Genomic DNA, 23,516 nt, shown 5'->3' on the forward strand with positions numbered 1-23,516 from the left:
AAGATACACTTCTGTTTTCTTGTCTAATGGTCTGCTGGATTTTCCTTTTACATCATCTGCAGGAATGTAGTCATCTTCCCTTATCACCAACCATAATTTGCATTCACTGGATAATACACAAGAATGGCTCAATCTCCTTTTCTTTGTTTTTCATGACAGTAGTAGCAATATTCCAAGCAGCCTCCATTCCAGCCCTCTTTCTTATAACTGCATTCCTCATAATGCTCCAGATTCTTTGAATTGTTGTAGGCTACATTAAAAGGCACCACAGTTAGAAGAGTCTCAAAAGATGAAGTTTATAATAGTCCAATTTATTCTTTCAACTCCCTCTTTAGAATAATCTAGCTCTGCTTCTTCTTTCCCTTTCACTAATGAGCTGGAAAATCAAGCACCAAGCTGTCAGGCGACTCTGACTAGCTCCAACTCTGCTTTATAAATAAGAAGCAAAATATCTATAAAAGCTCTGCCCTGGCTCTTTGGTCCCCTCTGCTGAGAGCCCTCCACTGGTGCTCCATTAGCACCGACGGGAACTTGCACGAAATCTATCCTATTTGATGCACATCTACTCATCATTCCTACCCCCAAAACTCTTGAAGCGTTTTGAGCGGCCAGAAGTACAAGAAAAGAGCTTGGCTTCTCAGTGACACTGCCACAAAGGGCCAGGAAAGAGGGCCAGGAAAGCCACGTCGCCAGCACTGCCGCTGTGTCACCGCCCAGGCACAGTGTGGGAGCGGGTGGCAGAGAGGAAAACAAGATCTGTAACTTGCCATGGTGAGGAGGCAATCAAGGTTAACAGGCGCAGATGTAGAATTAAGCTTTGCATTAAACTTTGCACAGGCAAGTACAGAAAGGACACTAAATCATGGGGACTCATACAACAGTCCTAATGCCAGAGTACACCTTCCAAATCCTAACAAGTTTGCTGGGAGTGGTTCCTGCTTTCCCTGGATGCTTGACACTCTGCAGGCTATTTTAAAGGTAACGAAGAAAAAGCAGATCAGAATAGTTTAAATTGATGCAGAGTGGTCTGTGTCTCCATTAAATAAATAAATAAATAATCAGGGAAAGGCATTAATTAGGCCAGGGGCTTCCACAAATCAAAACTAGGTAGAGTACATACACATTACTGTAGGACTCACAAAAAAGAAGGCTTCAAAAATCTAAATGACAACTGTACAAAAACTGTCTTTCCAAGCTTGAGCTGCAGTAATTTAAATATGAACACGTAGTAAATTCTTGATTAACTGCAGGCCTGAAGTTTCTGATAGTCTCAAGTGATTCATGGTTTCAGTCCAAAAGCCTGTAGTGGGTTCGGCCCCAAAACAGCATAAGAATAATTGCTTCTTACTGGACACAACAAAGGTGAATACAGAGTTTTGTACTAAGTTCTTTTAGCCTGATTTCAAGATTTTCCAGACCCCTTGTGTGCTCTCCAAATCTACCCTATCAGCTGGTAGGTGGCAATAGGTCTTGAAAGAGAAATGTAGGGACACCACATTTAGCCACAGTAAAAGGTAACAAGAACTTATGGTGGGTGCTGCCTGAATTTACCCTGAAAAAATATCAGCACAGGCATTTTATAGAAGCAAAAGGCTCCTGCACTGACATCTTAAATCATACTTTGTAGCAAGCTCAAACAGATTTAGCAGCTGCTCCTGAACTTCATGCAATATTACTGCCTTTTTACCAACAAGTATTCAGACTCTGAATAGTAATAATGAGAATGCAAACTTGACTGTGGCTCAGCTTAGACTCCTAAGTATGAGACATGAGTAGGTTAGCATCAAAATGTGTCAAACTGGAGTGCAGACACCTGGTCCTGAAAAGTCATGCAAAAAACTTAGTTTATACTGCTTCTCCTTGTTCCTTGTTAAAATAATTTGGAGGTTTGAAATTGAAACAGATTTATGAATTCACTGGGGAACTGGAGAGAGTCATCACACAGTAATGGATAGGCAGATTTTTTTATTGATTCAAATTAAGGGTAATTTATTGAAAAAAAAAAGCCATGATTTGCATGAAAGATGTTGCCTAAAGACACAGCAGTCTAAATGTGTTTTGATATATTTCACGCATATGCATACACACGTAAACTGTTTGGTGCAACTCACTCTGCTAAGTGAATTAGCCGGCAGCGCCAGCAAGATAAAACCCATCAGTCGTAAGACTTTGCTCTGAGATAACTCAATCCTCATGCACTTCAAGTGAAGCCTCTCCTCTTACTTTTAGTTTATTAGGAGCAGTCTGGTCATTCTTACCAAGCCTGGCCCTCCCAAGCAATGAAATTTGGCTTCTGTTGACTCCGAGGATCCCTCCCCTCAGCTGCTTTTGTCTTTATAGGCAATCTGAGGAGCCTTTGTTGTGCAGCTCTTTACCACAGGAAACAGAAAGCAAATCTGAACTACTCCCAGGGAGTTAGCGTTAGTGTAGAGGACATCTGAGTGTACTTCTCATTCCCGGCAGTATTAATCAGAGTTTCCCATATCAAACCGACTTCCTAAGAGAAGCCTCTCTCCGTATGGAAGCTCAAGTCTTCCATTTCCTGGGGTTGCCCAAATTTAGATTTGAATCTTCTGAGATAAACCTAGACAAATTGTGACACTGGAGAGTCACAGATTTAGAGAATCTCTGGGATACTCATGTGCATCTCAACATGCCAACATTTCCTAGCCTAAATACTCTGTCTCCTTTCCAGTATCAGTATCCCTACCGCCAGAGGTATGGGGACACAGCCGCAGGCTACAAACACCAGGATTTAATGGGGTGCCAGTAGGACCAGGCAGGCACAGCACTGGTGATCCAGAAGAATATTTCTTTACTCACTGTCCTTGACTGAGGCAAGGAGCAGGTTCCCATGTGCTCCCACCACCAGCAGCTCTGGCAGCAAGCTGCTGAGGCGCAATTGAGGCCTAAGCTGCTGAAATGCTGAGGCCTACCCCAGCTCGCGAGTCGCCAAGCCCATTTCTTCTGGAGCTCTTCACTGCAAAGCAGTCATGTTTGCAAGAAAATTTGATGTCAATAAACGAGTGTAAAATACCAAAAGAAACACTGCATTCACCTGCCTTCACCGCATGTTACTGTGCTATTGTTACCGCTGTCAAACCACAAACAAGTTTATCAGAAATTTAGGCTCTGTGAACAGGCCATTTGAGGAGTGCACTGGGCAAGCATGCAAGTTATTGATCTCAGTAAGCTAAATTTTCACAAGGGACTTAAGCCAGTTTTCATTTGCGTGTACATGCTCTGAGAGTTCAAGGATTTGATGGAAGCAATTACTCTCGCTGAGGCAGAGCAGCTCGTTTGAACAGACTCCTAGGTTTGCATTTTGCTATTTGCATACACCCAGTTTAACAGCAGAGAAGCAAGTAAACAGAAATGTTAGGCAGCTTTATGAAAATATGACTTCTGGGGGAACTGCTATGTGGAAAACAATAGTAAGAAGCAGGATCCAATGTAAATCTTACAGTGAAGGAAAAAAAAAAAAAACACCTTGTGACTAGGAAAACTGCGTGAAATGCTGAGGAGCTTCTTACAAAGGCAAATTACCACACTGCAAAGATGGCAAAGGGAAAATTTACATTCCCTGTTCGTAAAAAGGAGTAATTAATACAGTTAGAGAAAATGTAAAATTTAATGAATAACTGAAGTGTTCAAACAAATTGCCAGTTTAATACAGCTGAATGACAGAGCCAAAGTGTTGGGAATAAAATCCCAAGGTTCTGTTAGCAGACAGAAAATTTATGGATCAAGTGAGAAGAAAAAGTGATTTAGCATCAAAGGAAATAATTACTCTTCAGATAAATAAGAATTAGAATGAACACTTATATTGTCTCTTCTCCCCCTCTGAAGGCCTCCAAAACTCAAATTTATTTCAGTTTACATACTTAGATAATTAAAGCTCTAAAAATTATATAAATTTTTATGGGCCATTTCTGGAGAAAACTAGCACAACTTAAAACAGAGCCAAGTACTTTGATTATTGCATCAAGTTGCTATTAGTTTTCATGGTGCAATAAGTTCAAAAAATTGCCTCCTGCTGATATAGTTATGATCCTATTTTTAAGCAATTTCTAAAAATTAGAAATGTATTACAGGCTTTCATACTTAATTGCTTGAATTTAATAAAAAATACATTAATAAAAAATTAATTTAAAAAAAATACTGAACCAAATTCTCATCTGCCACAAACGGGAAAACCTTCCTGAAGCTGCAGAGTTGGTGGCGCTGGGCAGTTTGTAGGAGCTGGTCCTCTTGCAGAAAACCCCCATCTCTCCAGCTGCCAGCCCTATAAGTTCACTTTTCACTGTAAGGGCCGGGCTGGGTTCAGCTCTTCTCATGTCTCACTAATGGTAATTGCTCTGCAGGCCACACCTCACCCGTGAGTCTGTTTTCAAACCCTGTTGCTTTTAATCAAGTCACACAAACCCAAAGTGATCAGAACAAGACAAAGAGCGATGGAAATACAGGGCACTGCTGCAGAGCGCTGGTTTGGTAAGGCTAACAACCACAGTTTTTACTCCTCACCAGCTAAAATGAAGCTCCATGAGGCTAAAATGGCCATGAACCAGACAGGTCTACTCCTTCCAGAAGCACCAGTTCCCAGTCTTTTCTCACAACTGCATCTACCTGCCCCAATGACAACCAGCTGCTCTGTTCGTGCTGATTCGGACCACTAGTGGACCCACATAGATCTGCTCTTCATAACTTACATTCTGCAGGTCCAAACATTGACAGACTATTGAAATGAAAATGGTGAGGTGGGTCTAACCACAGCATGCCTAGAACGGCATTGCACAAGTCCAGATGCAACCTGAAAACATAGCCACACCACGGAATCAGACTGACCCCAAAACGCCGACAGTGTTAACAGAAATAAAACAAGCCAGAATTACTCTTTAGAAAGGTATCACTTTGCATTCATTCAGCATGTCATCATAACCTCAGGATAGCTCCTAAAATAAGAAACACTGCTCCTACAATTAGGATTTAGCTACGCATTTTCATGCCGGATATGTTTATCATGTTAGAAGAAGGGTACAACAAGTACTCTAAGTGGGAACAGAAGAAATGCAAGTATGAGAGCGCAAGCTACACTCTGACAGCAAGTTATTATTTTTCTGTTTCTGTTTTTCTGCAGTTTCTGATGTCTGCATGACCTGCTCACAAACTTCATCTGCAGAGAGAGCACACTTTCCCCTCTCAGTGCAATGAAGACCTATTTAGTCTCACGTCCTGTCAGGTGTGTGTCAAGCACAGTTACTGTTACCTTTACTATAACACTGAAAACTAATCAACGACCTGAGGGCATGGTCACTAGAAACACTGGATGCAAGATAAGGCCCTCTGCACAGGCTGTCCCTTTGCAGCATCTCTAACACGTGAACAATGCTAAAGTTGTAACATTTCCAAGGGATGGTACTGGCCAAGGACCATAGCTGCACACCAAGAAACGAGGGAAGAAAAAACAGTTTTGGATAAGAGCCATGTTAAACTGACGATCAAGCTTCAAGTCCACTGTTACTAGACAAGTCTCTCACCATAATTAGTCAGAAGTTGGATGCAGACACAACCCCCCCCCAAAAACCACCAACCACCAAGGCTGTTCTTAGAGTGCGTCTGCTCGGAATGAAGGCGATGGCCTCGAAAATCTCTCCCGAGGTTGGGTTGGGGTGAGATTTACCTAGAGTTTCACAGACACATCTACAAAGAGATTCAGGGTGCTGAGCTACAAAATTGTACCCATCCAACAGCCAACTTTCCAAACTTTTTGCCCGAGGGCAGGAACCTGTCAGCTGTTGGGTGGTCGTCTCCTGTCCCTCCCTTGGATGCACGACATTGGCTTCTTAATGCAGCAGGCTCGTGGCACTGCTGTTAAGCTTCAACTAATAGCATGAGACTGCAACGATACCCAGCAATAGCCCCATCCACTGAAGCATATTTCACTCCAGGGACTTCAGTGTGAAAAGGAAATGCTGTTGAAAAGAAGGTAACATATCTTCCTCTACATTTAAATCCAGGGACTTGTTTCCTCGCAGTGGCAAGTAGTAGAAAACACAAGTGCCACCTTAGAGAAGAGCTGTCACCTCGTCTGCTACCTTGTTTAAAATAGTGGCTCTCTAAGGGGCAGCTGAGGCTGAACGGGTTGTACCAGACTGCAGCGCATTTAGCTGCTGGCAGTGTTAATAATCAGTAAAGTTTATAAGCAGAAATATTTATAAGCAGTACATTGAGAGGCTGACGTGCTAAAAGCTGTGCTGAACATGACACAGTACAGCGCCCAAATGCTGCATCCCCTTAGGTGAGAAGGGGATGCTGAGGAAAGCGTTCATCACAAACTAATACTTGTCCTTCTTTACTATGAACTCCCCCAAAAATATTGGCACGATCTCCAAAATTTTCTAAAGGTAACTAAGTGAAAAACAATACGCGTTTGTATCTTCTAACACTCCACCTTTCTCTTCCAACAGTTAATATGGTTCATGAAAATTAACTCAAACCTGTTAATTGCTTTTGCAATTATTTTACTTCACTCTGCTTGTTGAGGGAAGCGGGTAAGAGACCTGCACTGCACACGATGCAAGCGCTGAGTGCTCAGGGACAACGTGCCAGCATTGTGCTGTGAAGACACGCAGCAAGCAGCTCTCCGATTGCCCAGTGTCGTACAACGGTGAGAGCGTATTGGTTCAGAGTTTGGTTTTCTTACCTACACTGACACAGCCTGTAAATTCAGAACAGGCTCCTAACAGACTTGGGAACACACCAAGAATCTCCTGACCAGATGGCAAGTCAGCCAATCTTGCCGAGGACTCAACTTACAACGCCCCATTAACACAGATCAGCAAACGAAGTGCTTTCTCTTAACTACCTACGCACACACCTCCACACAGACTCTTTGATAATACCACAAAAACACTGCTGTGCTGGTCTGTGGCATAAACATGACTATTGGCACAACCAAGTAGGCATCTCCAAAAAACAGATGTCATCATTCTTAAAGGACCTGCTGTGCACAGCAACAATTGGCAGAGTATTTTGTTCTGTGCTTATCTAATTTGAGATAACCCTGAAAATCCTATGCAGAACTGCAGACAAGTACAGACGCATGTTCAGCTTCAGCATGTTTCTGACTGTCTACCAAAACAGAGGAACCGCTGTTGGGCTTCTGTTATTCTTAATTGATTAATCACAGGCAAGGCTTCCACAAGCAGTGTGTGCGCCCAGCATATCATTAAGGATTATGTTCACAGATACTCTGTTTTAGACAGCACTGCATTAAATCCCAGCAAATAATTTGGTCACTGAGATGTGTGTGGATCCCTTTAGGAGCAAAGCTGCTAAAACAATTATGTAATGACATGAAAAAGCAGTGGGTAAACTGCACGACTCGATTCTTCTCAGGCACAAAAGCTTCACCAGGGCTTCCTCTTTGTCTCAGGTTTATTTGAGAAAAAAAAAAAAAAAGACAAAGAAAGGCCATTGCTACCATGCTTCCCCCATTAGAAATGTCAAATACTTAAACACTTCCACATCTTTCTTCTAATGCCGCTGAGAAGCTCAGAGTAACAAAGGAAAACGCCAAGATCTCCATGCAGCAGACAGAACTGCAACTCATCAATACCATCTCTTCTCATGACAACTATTAGCACACCGTTGTAGCTGTAGGGAATTTCTCATGGTCCAGAAAGGCTGTTGCAAATGGCCACAAAGTCTTTATTTAAAGCTCTCAGTAAAGCAGCTAGGAGTAGATGCCCCTCTGCTGCTGCTGTGGTTCTGTTGCTGCTGCTGAGATTATACAAGTTAAACTAGTAGCAGGTAACAAGGGACCTCCTCAAAACTCTTTCAGAAACAGCTTTCTTGGTACCTGATTACCATGACAGAGGGTACTGAGAGCCTAAGAAACTCAGCTGACAGCACAGCAGACCTTTGCCTCAGGCAAAGCAGAATGAATTCCCCATGTTCCCAAGTCAATGCAATTTATAGCCCAGGGCTATGTCTCATTACTCCTGCCCAAGCCAAGGTTGTTGGAACTTCAGTGTCAGTTCAGCAACAGGCTTGTCTCCTGCTGGCACTCCTTCTAAAGCAGTAGCCTCCTAAAACAGTTTTATTTAGCTGGAAAATATGGTCTACTGTGTAGAGAAGTTTAGAAAGAAAATGCTTCTGAAAAGTGAAGCTATACAAGACAGATTTTACATATATATAAATATATATATATAAAAAAGATGACGGTAGCCAGGAAAAGGATTGAGTTGTATCTATCAAGAAGTGCTGTTTGCTCAGCAGCAGCAGAGACAGGACCACATAGTTCATCCTTAATAAGGACAGTAGCTAGGTAAGGATGTAAACTTTTGTCTGGAAACCTTGTACAACTTGGATAATTTCCTATTTGTCTGCGTCCTAAATAAGAAAATGGCAAGTTAATAATGCTGTATACACATTATTGTCTTTTCCTCTAAATTTAATACAAGTTTCACACTGTCACAAAGACATGGATAATTAAATAGCTTAGAAAGTCTTTTAGCTTAGTGGGAAAAGAATCCAAGCACTAAAAGAAACAGTGTCCTAGACTGTAAAATGAGTGAGGTCTAGGTACACAAGTTGTGTTTATATTTCTCTTTGCCGATAACCAAACTATTAATCTGCAGCCACAAGCCTTCTGTGGTCTGTGCAAAACAAAACAAAACAAGAATCATGAAAAAAAAAAAAAGGAAAAAAAAAACATACTACATGACATTGCTCTGCTGCCAGAACTCCAGCTACAGGAAAGCTGGGGGTGGCACACACATAGCAATGGGATACCCAAAGGAGATGACAATCCCCCGGTGCAGCTAACACTGACAGCACAGCTCAGAGTAACCATCACTTGCCTGTGGGAGCAGTTCTGTGCAGGAGCTCATGGAGATGGCCTGGACTTGCCCGGCATTTCAGAGGACCACATTTCTGACTCTGGAAAGTTGCCAAAATGTGCCTTAGAGAAAGATTGTTCATTCTAAAAGACAACGTAAATCTAGACAGAAAGACCTTTTACTATTTCAGTGTTTTTTCTAGTTTTTTTTTCCACCTAAGATATGGGCCTCGTAGGATTTTAAGGATGACAACAATAGCCTTACCTCTCGAGTCCTTCTTGCGAACTTTACAATTAGCCCATGAATGCTCAGGACCTAATGAACTGCTTCCAGTACAGGACACATTTCAGACTGATTTAGGAACGTTTCAACACAAAATACAAGAATGGTGACAATGTTGGATCTCCTAGGGACAGGACTCAGGATAAGAAGGAGCTCCTAGAATTTTCATAGGTGGGTTAGATTTGGGATTTATTTTGAATTGGGTTTCACCTCTGTTGACAAACCAAAATATTCCTGAAATGATGGAGTTTGAAACAGGAATCAAATTCTCTGAAGACAGTGCCACACCTTCTTTGCAGATATCTGAAAAGGAATACTCTTCATTGCCTCAAGACTGTATCTACCCCACATCCCTTTTTTTTCAGCTCCAGAAGAACAGAGAAGCTGACTCCAGTATCCAAGAGGAAAACAAGGACACTATATTAATGAGACATTCACTCAGCTCTTCTTTCTATCAGACTTTTCTGATTCCTCTTTGTTTGGTCATGCCCACCACTGGCTTTGTAATTCATCCAGGCTCCCCTGTACGTAGCCAACAGCCTGGACATCTTTCTCCTAAATCACCATGATTTTCACTGGATGATTAGGAAAACAAAACAGGGTTGGCTGATGCTGCTATGCTCTCAAATTCTGATTTCAAGGTGATTTGTGCTCCCTTCCTCCTTGGTTTGTAAGAATGGGAGGGAAAGGAGAGAGCTCTCTTTTGTGTGCTTGGAGCCAAGTAAGGAATTAACTTGCCTCGCACAGTATCTGCTCCGAAGTGTACGGTACGTCAGGGGGACAATCAATTTCATGGTTCTCTAAAGCTGATTGAAACATGATTACACAGCAAGCCATAGGTTCTTTTTTCTAAGACTTGCCAACCGCCCGTGCTTCTTAGGAACAATTACTACTGCAGGTGAATTCGGATTGCTGCTGGGATGGACATTGGTTTCAATCTTATCAGGAAGTTTCAGACATTTGGGGGTACAAGACTAAAATTAATTGTGCCAAATGTTACACAGAAGAAATAATTTGAAGAAAGTTATCTTCTAATGAACAGGGAAAAGCAGGTTAGTGAACAATCTTCTGCCAGCGCCAGACTTCAGAACTAAAGAATATATTTTATGACTGGATGATTGGGAACATTTGCCACTTTAAAACTCAGCTTAAGCCAGATGATTGTTGTTACTTATGACCCTCCCCATCCCAATAAATTTCATCCAGGAGATGGGAGGAAGCAAATGACTTTTGTTCTCCCATTTGTGTACTATTTTTTTTTAATGAAGGTTAAGGGAGAGTTAAATGGCATTTTTGGAAGTTATATTTAAGGCTGGCAACAAGTGACAGACAAAAAGCACCAAAGAATAAAGCCCCTTAATTCAGGTACAGCAAAAGCACAGCGTGGTTAGTACAACAGGATGAAAACCATAGTACAACTCTAGGAATAACTGTGGAGGTTAACCCAGGGAGACCCTGCGAACAAAAGAGGTCCATTTGCTCCCCAGCCTGTTTACTGTGAGTCACACAAACAGGCAGCCAATTAAACCTGAATACAAACACAGACAACATGCATACAAGAGAGGATGTAACATGGTCCTATACCCAGCCTTCCTCTTCACCAGGTACAGGGATAGTAGGGCTGGGAAGTCTCATCTGTTCTCCTTCTTGCCCAGACTTCTCCTTCCCATTCATATTTCCTTCGGACTTTAATGCTTTTTGTTTTCTATAAATAAAACTAAATTTAATGTCTATGAGAAAGGAAGGAAGAACGGAGTAGGTAACAAAGCAATTGGGAGCACCTCAGTAATGTATTCAGGCCATTAAGGATTTCATTAGGTTTACTAAAAGGTCATTAATGATAAAATATCTTCTTTTATTTTACCTACTTTCTAAACATTATAGTCTATTCTGCCATTCAAGCTTGCACCCCACTGACATTAATTAGCATGCTATATATTAAAGAGAGTTTTTAATGAGCTGTTATTTCATATGATTTTATTGGAGAGCCTCATTGTTCAGTTTAATAGCAGAAAATGACAACTGTAGAAATTGCTTTGATAGGACTGCAGCATCGAGGCGGTTATTCAATCCCCATACTCGTTCCTCAGTTAGTTCTTGATGCTGAAAGCACTGCTTAATCTCTCTCATAGCTGGTTTGCTGTGCTACACTTGCCATAGTGAAAGCTGTGGGCAACGAACAAAACCCCAAACCAACACAAAGGAGTAACAGCAACATCACTTAGAGCTGGTGTTTGCTACACGCCACAATGTAACAGAAGCAAGAACCATGTGCACATAAAATGTTTTCGCCACATTTATTGATAAAATATAATTCCTTGCTATTAAAGTAGCTGAAAATTGTAAGACCACATTTTTTAGTGATGCAAATATTAAACTATCCATTTGTACTTATTTTCCAAGTCAAGCGACTGCCTCATTCTAGGTTGCTTTACAAAATTTCAGACAAAAGCAGTTGAACTAGAAACAGAGAGAAGCAAGGAACCCAAACAATCCTCATGCTAAAATCTTGCAGCTGCCAGCATCCTCCTGGAAGCTGTCTCAGCCTTGCTGTCAGTGATACCACCTGGACAGCAGGGAGAATAGGAAGCAGGAAAAATAGTGATGAATGGAGAGGGCAGGAGGAGGAGGGAAGAGGTTGGTAATGAGAGTGGGGCACAGGAAACTAAAGCCGAAATGCAATCCATCCTGTCCACTGGATAGCAGGATCATAGTTAAAACTCTGGGTCTAACAGACATGCACCAAGGACAGCAATAACATTCATTTTCCCAAAGGAACCATAATGCTGGCATCTCCCTTTGAAGGCGATGAGAACATCACCTTGACTGGCTTCTCCTCTCCTTACACAGTTCTTCAGCTGCACCAGTTCACAGAAGAAAGCTAAATCTGATTTTTTCAATATTGCCTATTTTCTAAATCAAGCAGTACTCAAAATGGAAGGGAAATAACCATCTCAGAAGCAAGTATGAACCTGTATCTGGACTTTGCTTTCAAGGTATTTACCATATTTTGGTAAGCAAGATATTGAAAGATCTGAATATGGATTTGTTAAAGAACTTCCTATTACCATAACTGCACAGTTACACTGCCACTTGAAAAGACCAGCTGGAAGAAACGGGATTAAGAACCAACTGGTTTCCTAGATGAGCGATAAAGGGAAACAGCATGTCTGAAAGAAGAAAGGAGAATAGACCAAAACTATTTTTTTTTCTAGAAAGAAAAATAAAGCATTGGAAGGCAAAAAGAAGATGCTCACAAACCTACAAAAGGATATATATTTTCTTAATTTCAGCTTCATTATAAAAAGAATAAGTGATGTTTTTTCTGTTCTTATCATTTGGCTTAGAATGAGTCCAACATACACAGTAAAATAATTCAGTTCCTTCTTAAAAAACTTTTTTTTTTTTTTTTTAGCCAAACACCTTCTCTCATTTGCATTGGATTTATATTGCTGTAAGTCTATCGGCTTCAAAAGAACAATAAAAAGGTAATCAAAGAAATTGTTGTGCTCAGGGGACTGTATTATGCTTTTATTTCTGGAAAGCTTAATCAAGCAATTTTTTTTAACAGTTGATTCATACTATTTATAACGTGAGTATGCTATTTACCTCGAGGTTGTCATACATTTAAAAAAAAGCCCTGACATCTGAGTTTCTCAAAAAAGCCTCTCATATTCATACTAGAAACCATACAATTTAAAAATGCATCATTAACTGCTTCTGAGTTAAGTGTATCTTGCGAGTAACAATGAGTGAGCAGCACCTGATTAAGAATCCTATGTAATTTGAAGATATTTGTTCAAAAGTGCTTTAAGGTGCTTATTCCAAAAAATATCCCTAACTAGGAAATCCTTTAAACATGTCCTTGATTTTAAGGCTGTGTTAAACTAACTAGGACAGGATGGAGAGAGACCCCAGTGACGAGGATGGGCCAGGCTGTGTCCGACAGGAGTTATCCCCTGAGCACACAGGCAGACTCCGGGGCTGCAGAGCAGCCTGCATCTGCTGCATCCTCCCTGCTGCCGTCCTCCTGGGATGTAAGGAGCACAACAGCCCCAGGAAGCATCACACAGATACAGCAAGGCTTAAGTCCTATTATCCCCCACAGGAGCTTTAAATCAACCCAACTGAGTTCAGTCCTGCCACGGCATTTTGTTTCCAAACGTGATAGCAGAAGAAAAGCCATCCCTTGCTTCACCAGCACGACACCTGCACACGTTGGCTCCTGTACCCCTGTGCATGGGTAAAGCTGGCTTTCCCTGCAGCATCAGTGAAGCTACTCAGTGCCCAGAGCATGGCTAAGGGGTCTCTCAGGCTCACGCTCAAATTCTAGGTCTGACAGGGAGCTTAAAAGCTGTATTAGTCTATTAAACAATGTGAGGGCATGGTGAGAAGTGGGAAAGACTCTCTATGGGATTCTGCTGTCAAACAACTGGACTGAGCCAGGTGCTTCTTGTGAGCTCACGCTCCCCTCAGACCTCAGCAGAAGTTTCTCACTGACCCCAGCCTTGTCCCAGAGACAGAGCAACACAGCCTGTGCTGACACGGCATCCAAACCCGCTAGGAAAGTGAGCAGTGCTCAGGTTTACAGGCCTTCCCAGTTACCAAGAAGAGAGAATAGATCAGTGCAATCAGCACCATTCATTTTTCAGCTTCTGGCCTGAATCCTGGCTAAGAGGGGAGCAGAACTCTGGCAGTCTCTGCCCAACCTGCCACCAAGTGTTCAGAAAACACAAGTCAGCAACCACACAAAAAATAATTCATGTTCAGACAGTCCAGCCCTCTTCCTGCACAAAACCTGTTAACTACGGCACTACTTTAGCTGTGTACATGCACAGCTTTCCTTACATGTAATCAAGAGGATGAAGCAGCCAACTGTAGAGCAGACAGAGCTCCAAACTTAAACAGATTATGCATGGCCATACAGTTTCATTGCTACTGTAGATTAAGGGATTCTATTCAACGTACCACAGATGCAGTAAAACACTGATTCTTCACATAATTGACTTTCATGGACTGTGGACAAACAATATACTGCAGCACATGACACTATATAAAACTAGTGTCAAAGGAAACCATTAGTCCTGCAGATGAACAGAGAATAATATCCAGTTGTGGGAAGATTGCATTGTCAAATGCCCTTACAGAAGGGTGATAAAGCTACAACCAAATATACAATCCTTAACTGATCTTTTCCTGGGTTTTGAGCACTTAACTGTGTCTCCTTAATGTTCTCTGAATGTTCAGCTAAATGCAGCAGCCAGCTGTGTGTAGCATGGACTTCCTTCAGTGCACACTTAGTGAGTTTAGTGAGCAAGCTCCGTCCCAGGAGTATCATGCATCCACAGAATGCAATTGAGAAGCGGTAACATGATTGATTTTCATGGGAACATTCAAAGCCACTTCTCACTGAAGGCAATTTCTGAGAATCGTCATTTTTCTACTATTTTGACTGTAGACCTTCATATAAATTGGTTGCAAGATTCTGTGGTTGTTGCTTTTCTTCTTGTGGGAGCCATTTTTCACTCTTAACCAAAAAAAAAAATCCTTTAAATAAACAAACAAATGACTCAGCCAAGTTCAGATCCCAACCCTTTCATCTTTTCCAGGAAAAGTTTATTTGCTACACCTTTCGGTAGGGAAGATTTTATTCTAAAAAAAATCAGGTTTCATGAATAGCTTAAAAAAGGGTTATGAAAAGAAATGCAAGCATAACCGTGCAGTGGATAGCTATCACATCACATAATCATACTTTGTGTTATAGCAAGCGTGCACTTCCAGGGGTCAAAGCCAGGAACAATCTGTTCCCACTCTACTGTAAATGCAGACAGTGCTTCCCACAAATATTGACCCTATACATGACCCTTTAAGAGATGGTTTGCATGTAACGACGTCTCCTGCAGAGAAAAAGTGAGTGAAGGGATTGAGAAGAAATGGCATATTGGCAGCTGGAGAGATGAAGGGCAGACTGCAATTTCACATGGAAAATCAGAGGATTTCTGTTACAGAGGAAATCTGTAACCTTTGATGTGCAATTTAAACTCACATCCACTGGGATTAGGGGAACTAGTCTCAAGCATCCTATTAAAGAGCTGAAATTGTTTATGAAAGCCCTTTGTATTATTATTCCTTGCATCTAAATAGATATTTGAAGCATTTCAAAAACAGTGACCAAAAAAACTACCTAGTTAGAAGATGCAAATGCATCCTTATTTTCCCAAGACCCCATGTGCAACCCACATGGGACTTAATAATCGTAAAGATGAGAACATAAGTGATTACAAGACTACACCTTGCGATGTTTAAAAAGACAGTTTACTGTTTAAATGTTGCCTTTAGGCATGGCTCATTTGTAAGGACTTCAACATGCTGAGAGTCATTTTTTCTAGCCAAGGAACTAAATATCATGGGGCCACACTTTAAATGCTTCTAGGATTGTAATGCGTTATAACAAGGCCTCCCCCTCCAGGAAACATTACAGATATTTCAGACAAGAATGCTAAGGTGTTTTTATTATTATTATTAGTAGTAGTTTTTCCTTCTTCTCCTTTTAAGGAAGAAATATTCTAAAAAATGACAATTTGGAAAAAATGATTACACACACAGAACATATTCACAATGGTGAGAGCCAATATCACTTATTGAGTGCACCAGTAAGCTCCCAGTTGCCCAAATAAACAGCAAAATGCAGTTACAAACAAGTTTTGTGTATTTATACTTTACAGACTTAATACAAGTTCGCACAAAATACCTGGGTCCACTTGTGTACATGAAGCACTTCAAGCCGGATTGTGGAACAAATGCCTGAGACAACCTCACATGATCTAGAAGCAGGAAAATTTAAGTGCCAAAGCTGGTCCGTGACCTTGAATTGGATTGCTTGTTCCTGCATTACAGTGGCAGCATAGGTCTTTCTAGTGTTTGATGCTGGTTTGACGTTACACACGCTTAGGATAAAGAAAGAAATCTTTGTTGCATGTCTTTGTACACAAAGGCTTTGAAGCTGAACTCCCACATGGGCATAAGCACAATAAGCATCATTTGCTTATTAGGGGTTTTAAAGCATAGCAGCTTTTACAGGATCGGTTAAAGATTCAACAGGTTGTGGTGCTTTCAGTCTGCCAGGAGACTGGATGGGGGACAGGGCTCATTACAGAGCCGTTAGATTCTGCCACTCACAGCTCGCTACGAGACAGCTGTAATAGCACCTCGTTCACAACAGCACATGCAAAAACACCTCTGCAGAGCTTCCTACCCGAACCAGTGTGCCAGCAAAACCCATTAGCATTGTTTAGCTGTGTTTGTAAACACGGATTGATCTACTTGTCTCCATGCATGCCTACACACCTTGAAGCTACTTGGGGACTTGGCTTTAGCTAGAGCTCTTCAGCTTATCCCCACTGCACAGCTTGCTTTCAACAGCATCTCCCTAATGGGCTGCTTGACCTGCCAGACAGACTGACACCTGCTAACTCAGCACACGCTCCTTACATTAACTGCCTCGCTGTGCTCCCTCAGCATCCCTAGGATGATCGCTAGGCCTTCTGCATGGCTCAGATCCTCATCTTTCCAGCACGTGGATCAACTGACTTGCAGTTCCCTAAGCTTTCCATGTTCCCTTGAAAGAGCTTTCTGCTCCCCAGGAACAGACTGCAATTACACATTGATTTAGGGATCTACAAGATTCCTTTGTTCAGAATTCCAGCTGTGGCTGTACCCAGTGAAACAATTAATTCTTCCACTGAATACAGGGGGCTTTTTTTAACCCATTTTAAATGCAATGCTATAGGCACATTTAAGACTGCAATAGCAGTGTGAAGGATAGATATCAATCTGAGTACTCTTGTATAAGTAAAAAGAAAGGTTCATTAAAGTCCTTGCATTTTGCTTAGGCTCTTCATAAACTATTCAGTCATTATGAACTTAGTGATTCTGCCTGCCAAATGACTTGCTGAAGACTGTGCTGCTGGATCTCAGCCCAGTTGGCATGTGAGCAGTGTGCGTGCAAACTGCACTGGCAACGTGTGTGACATGGAAGTCTGTCTGGCAGGGAACTGCAAGAATGATTAGGGATCTGAGGAGAAAATCTGTCCCAAGGAAAAGCAAGTGGGATGGAAGTAGAATAGACAGTTTGTTTATTTGGAAGCATTTGGAAGCTTAGAGACTTTTTATTTTTTTTTATTTTTTAAGAAGAGAAAACAGAACTAGCAAGAAAATACAGTGCAGAAAATACAACGAAATACAGTTAGAGCATTGTACGGAAGGAACTATTAGTTACTTTGGGGGAGAAGAGGGTTTTATTTGTATTTTTATTAGGAGGGTTTGTGCTCAAGGGCATTTGAAAGAGCGTCACCTGCAGGATACCTTTGTGTGAACTGAGCCAGTTGTTCCCAAGTGTAATGCGGAACTTGACATCGCTAGCTCAAATTCATAAAGTGGTAATTCTTGATCTGCACCTTGGAGGGAATTTTTCTTTCATACATTTTAGTAGGTTGTTCGGCTTGTTTCTCCCTAATGACAGCAACAATTGCAGAGTTTCTAGATAGCTGCAGATCTGCTAGCACAGCTCCAAGTTTCCCTGCTCCTGTTGCTGATAGGGTAGCGCTGCCAGTACTGGTTTTCAGGAACTGTGCTCCCTACAGAGACCTCATTAAAGTAGCACTGCACAGGTTCATAGTTTGACCTTTTTTTTTTTTTTCTTTTTTCCTGTTGTAGTTAAAGCCTTCTATTTCTACCTGGATCAGTACTACAGACCACAGATATCTGTTAGAACTGAAAACCTATCACAGACTAACCACTAGATTTTTCTTTCTCTTTAACCAATAGGTCAGGTGAACTCTGTTAAAGCAGCAAAAGGCCATGATGATACTGTCTAAAATAACACTTTAGAGGTTATTACTAGTGAGGAATTACATTGGTCCTAGGCACATGGCGTGAAGTCTTAAAACAATACCAGTAGAGACTAAGTTGCAGGTTAAAGTAACCACAGTGGGCTAGGCATTAAGTAAACAATACAAAAGATGCAACTACCAGGCAGTATCAGAGGCTTCTTGGTATTTCTAGGAAGATTAAACTTCAATTTCAGGTAGCAGGATGAGACTTTTCTGTTCAAAGACCTATGCTTTATTTACCGAGCGATTTTAAAACCAGAATCTCCTGCTACTTGGAACAGGTGCTCATATTTGTTTGTGACATGGACTTCAACAGCTTGACAACTACTCTGAAAATGCTCTGGCCATCTCTCCAGATGACAGTTAACTGCTTATCTGTATTTTGGTCTCCAGCTGATGAATTCCATTCACATCAGCACACTTGTCTCAGTGTGCCACAGAGAATGGAAATGCTCTGTATGAATTGCTTCATTTCCTGGCAAACTTCAGGCACTCCACTTCCCCTGGTACTTTTAAACACTTGGACTTTCATCCTTTTGGGGAGGAGGAAAAGGAGGAAAAGTGGAACTCACCTTGACTTCTCTTTGGCTTCAGCTGTCAAATAAGCGTAGAGTCATTATCAGAAAAGAAAAAATTTGTTTGTGCCTCCACTGAGACTCGAGCAATGATATGACTTGAGGGGCAAAGGCACAGTCATGATGCATCACTACCCCTGGAGGCATTGAAGTATCTCTACGCAGCTGCTGAGCCAGAAAAGCTATTGGATTGCTGAAGTTCTTTCAATGAGCTGAGCCCAAGGCAATATTTTAGCAGGAAACTGCCTCTTTAAAAATTAAAAGGAGTTATTTTTGCATCATTTGCCTGGGATTACTTTAAATGTGTTCCATTATAGGTCACCTCTGTTGCCAGAAAAATAACGCATTTGCAACTGACTCTATTCAGATTAATTCCTTAAAAAATACAGAGGGGGGAAAAAAAACAAACACTTTATTACATGATTCCTTACACTTATACACAGGATAGCCTGCTACACCTTCAAAAACCATAAAATTGTAATGGTTCGCTCTAGTTCTAGACAGGTGATACGCAACCTGCACAAGTTTTCCCAAGTGTCTCCAACATTGACCAACAAAACGTGACTCCTTACATTAGTCAAGGATCATCTCTTGGCTCATTTTGCCACAATAATGGTGAGGAATTCCTCACCCTTCCCCACCTGCCTTGAACTGGAAATTTTTTTCAGTGACAGCAGCAGATTATCTTGAAGATTCTTATCTATTTTAATCAGGCTTCTTTTAGCACCTTCTGAAATCTCTCAGAGCTCACGATTGGCTTACACACATATGAAAAGGGCCCTATGGCATGTATTCCTTGACAACAATCTGTTCTCCTCACCTCATAGAGTGTAATGATGCCATTTGTCTCATTTGGAGGCTTCCACTGAACATAGATCTTCTCTTCAAAAGGTCCTCCCTGGATGGATTCCAAGGGAACAGGTCCAGGAACTACAGAAAGATTAAAAACAAAAAAAATCACAACGCTGCGTTAGAAGCTACCACCAGCTCCACTGAATCAAGTAAGAAAACCGCTAAGTGATGAACAAAATCAGAATCCATGAAAACATGAAGCTAGCTCCAGTATGCCCTTATTCCAGCACAGCATAGCAGAAAATCAGTGAGTACTTAAAAGGGAACTGAAGACTACAGAAGGCGAATTTATTAGTTTATCCAGTCAATCACCTGAAAGTGTCTTTCTTGCATAAATACATAGATTTGTTTCCTGACTCCATGACATCACACAATGAATGTCTAATTTTACCCCCAAATTATGCACTTTATTACCTCAAATCAACAATATTCCAGTATGTGCATATTTTTCTATTTAAATATAAAAATGCAAAAAGGTACCTTTTAAATAAAGAGAACTTCAGCAATTTAACTTTGCCTCAAATATAGCTATTTGCACTAGTAAAAATAATAGTAATTAACATTCTGCAGATAAGGATTCACGTACAGAAGACGATTTAGGCAGTAACACTGGCAGTTCTCCGAGACAAGTCCCAATGCATGAAGATCATAGTCCTGCTTACATGTGTTGCCGCACCACTGGAAAACCTCAGAGCATGTCCGTGCAGCACAACGCAGGAAGGCACTGAGACAACTTAGCAAACTGGCCAAAGGAGAATACCAGTAGTGCTCACTGATCCATTTGGCAGTGCTACATCCCAGCTGCACTGCTTTTCCAGAAGTCTTGTGAGCCACTGAACTGGGAACATAACCTAGGACTGTCCCAGTGGTATAAAGGAATGATGACATTACATACTGGTCTTTTACTCCGAGCTTGAATACAACCTTCTGATCATTTAAATGCCATCTTCTCTTTTCTGTCCTGAGCTAGACTCCTCAGGCCATTCCATCATCACTCTAAAATTACAGAAATGTCCACAATACCACCAGAATGTCAAGCAGCGAAGTAATGGGCAGCCTCCTCTCTCTTTAAGCCTTTCCCTGTTCTGGACCTCAACATCCTTGTGGAGTAATACACGGGCATTTCCAATAGAACCGTGCTTTATCCAGAAAATGTTCAACACCATCAGGCCTTTAACAAGCCTACACTCTGCTGCATCAACAAAATGCTCCTCCAGAGCTGGAAGAAAGGCACAAACACAAGGAAGCAGGATTTGCCCTTTCAACATGCTGTAAAGATCACTAACAATGTAGGCAGCGTAGCCTCCTTCAGAAGTTAGTTTCAGTGAGCAACTCCAGCTCTTCTTTCACTTTCTTCAGCAAATGCCTTCCCAACTCCCATCCCAGCTCATGCCCTCCACCTGGGAACAGCAGAGATGCACATAACACCTCGAGGCATTACAAAGATTGGCAAGGCAGGTTATGTACAATGCCCCATTTTAAAGGCCTCGGGTGCTCTCCCCTAATTTGTAAGACTGCAGTGCTAGGTACTTACATTTTATTTACAAGCTACATCTTGTCCATCTACCAGTCTCCTATCAGATACAGAGGATGGTGAGGGTTTGAGGACAGAACCTCTGTTTGTAATGCCAAAGGATAGTTAGACACAGCAAGGAATTGCATGTGTTCTCCTTTGCCCCCACAACAGCAAAGCTCCATCTACCTCAGCAGCCAGATTGCACCTTGGCATAAAGATCTACTGGGCTGCACATCCTTATCAATATGATAGATTGATTTCCTCAGTTAAGTACAATGTAAGATTTATGTTTCATTATGGCTACAAGGCCAGCTAAAAATCCACCTACTAAAGCAAAATTTTAATGCTGTGAAAGATAACTAAATACATTTCCAAGCCTGTCTGATAAAAACCCTGTTCATTTTTCTGAAAGATCTGCCATCCTTTTATGTCCCTTGTATGATATACTGGGCTGCTAGAGCCACTTTCAGCTGACAGAAACTTAGGACAGCAACTCCTTATGGCTCTGGCAAAGGAAGAACATTCCTTTTTAACACATTAGACAAAATGGAGGCTTGCAGTCTAGGAGAGTCCTTGGTCTGAAATAGCTCAGATGGGATAATAACAGTTTAAAGCTTTCCATCAGTACTTCTGGAAAACTGTTCTTTTGTATCTGGAACGGAAGAGTTAGCACCAAATGAACTTAGCATCTGAGGCATATGTTACATCCAGAAGATCGAGCATTAAGAAAAGAGACACTCCGGAAAGGAAGACATCATAACTCTTTGGGGGACAGTGATGTAAAGGCACAAGGAAAAAAGCAACTAATGCCAGAATCACATTTGCCCATACGATAAAGAAACATGCTCTGGGGGTCCTGGGTAGTTCAGGACACAACTTCTATAGAAAGCAAACCTACTGCTGTTCAGTAACAGCTCAGACTGGCGCTTGTCATTTCCAGACACTTCAGGGAGCCCTGCCCTTTCAAGAACACTGCTGTGAAATGGAAATTATTTACACCTACAAATTTTACTTGCGTAACACACATCCTGTCCAGAGAAGCTGTTTATAAGTCTTGTGGGACAGGGGATTATGCTGTTCTTTATGACTTGAAAGTATTACTGTGTCCCCACAAAAACCAAGCAAGTGAAGCCAACATAACTTACCGTCCTCCTCAGTCTGCACAACCAACTCCTCACTCTCCATTTTGCCCTCTGGGTTAGAGAGGGCCAGCCTCAGCCTGATGGTCATGAAGGGCCGAAGACCTCGCAAAGTGTAGTGGGAAGAAGTCTGGATGAGTTCCTCTGCCTCGAATTTTTGCTGGTTAAAAACATACTGGTACTGGACTGTCAGATTGTAGCTATGGCAGCGGGTCACGGCGTAACCAAAGGGCTCCCACTGCAACGTCAGCTGCCGGGAACGGATGTCAACAACTTCCACATTCTGTGGTCCGTGGACAGGATCTGTGGAGAAAAGAAGAACAAAATAAATAACTTAAGGTTGAATTAATTTTTTTCTTCAAAGTCATCAGTCATCCATTCATATGCCTCTTTTTGGAGATGAGGAACAAGTACATGAGAGGTTAATGTCCAGTCCACACATGGATTCTGGCTCCTGAGCTTTCACTGGAAATCCTGTCAGAGGGCACTGACCAGAGGTCAGGCTTCCGATTCCTGTGAAACATCACTGAATCCAACAGCGGCAGCACGATTTAAGTAGCGTGGATGTTGCACTTCATTTTTACAAAACTCCCTCCCCACCCAGTAGCTTGGTGAATCCAGCCCTAAGTGATGCAAATACACAGGAGATGGCTGTCAGAGGAGAAGGAACAAACTTGTCATCTGGTACAAGAGTACAAGAATTGTGGGGCGGGCTGTCGGCCTGCCCCTGCCCCAGCCCCACTGCCTCTCCAGTTTTCAGCTCCTGGCAGGCACTCTTAAATGCTTCAGCAGTGGGGCCTACGAGCAGGCCATGCCCCTCCTTCAGTGAGCTTTCTGAGTCATCTCAACCTTGTGCCGATAAAAGTTTTATTTCAGAGCATATCAATGCCTTGGCCTCAGCAAAGTTTCATTGCTCTTTATTATTCTTTCTACAGTATCTGTCTGAGGTAAAGTTTGAATATTCATGTGTAAGAATCATTTTCACCTGCTGTTCCTTAATTTATTTTTAACAGCATAACTCAAACGCTCTGACTACAGACTCTGCCCTTTACATAAAATATAAATGCACGCATCGCTAGACATGCAGATATAAAGAATGAAGGATGAGTTAGTAAAATCAGTGTTTGAGATATGTCAGATGGTAATAATACTACACATGTCACAGTTTATCTGACATTTCTTCAGCTTGTACAGCTCGTTTGCTTTTTTGATCAATATATATCTAAGCAAGGTAATTAGAAAATACATAATTTCACAGTTCCTTGATTTATAGCACAATTTAGCGTCTCCCACTTCTCCAGTTCTGTTCCTTTCATAAGTTGAAATCATGAGAACATTTTAATGGAAACAAAACAAGTCATATGGACTCCTAAATACCAGTTACACTTCTCTGGAAGACATTCAAAGTAGAGAAAAAG

At 41.6% G+C, this 23,516-nt stretch overlaps 1 protein-coding gene across 13 annotated transcripts in view; it reads right to left on the reverse strand.

Annotated features, from left to right (window-relative positions):
* Positions 1–23,516, reverse strand: part of PTPRT (protein tyrosine phosphatase receptor type T) — a 565,545-nt gene that overhangs the window by 129,819 nt on the left and 412,210 nt on the right. For all 13 annotated transcript variants that reach the window (XR_005824772.1, XM_040575465.1, XM_040575469.1 and 10 more), the window contains 2 exons: positions 22,105–22,401; positions 19,412–19,521 (listed from right to left, as the gene is read on the reverse strand). Coding sequence is in view for 12 of the 13 variants with exons in the window: in XM_040575465.1 (XP_040431399.1) it covers positions 19,412–19,521; positions 22,105–22,401 (407 nt within the window). In the remaining variant the exon portion in view is untranslated. The remainder of the gene's footprint in view (positions 1–19,411; positions 19,522–22,104; positions 22,402–23,516) is intronic.

Source organism: Cygnus olor, chromosome 16 (assembly GCF_009769625.2).
Source record: "Cygnus olor isolate bCygOlo1 chromosome 16, bCygOlo1.pri.v2, whole genome shotgun sequence".
Taxonomy (NCBI): Eukaryota; Metazoa; Chordata; class Aves; order Anseriformes; family Anatidae; genus Cygnus; species Cygnus olor.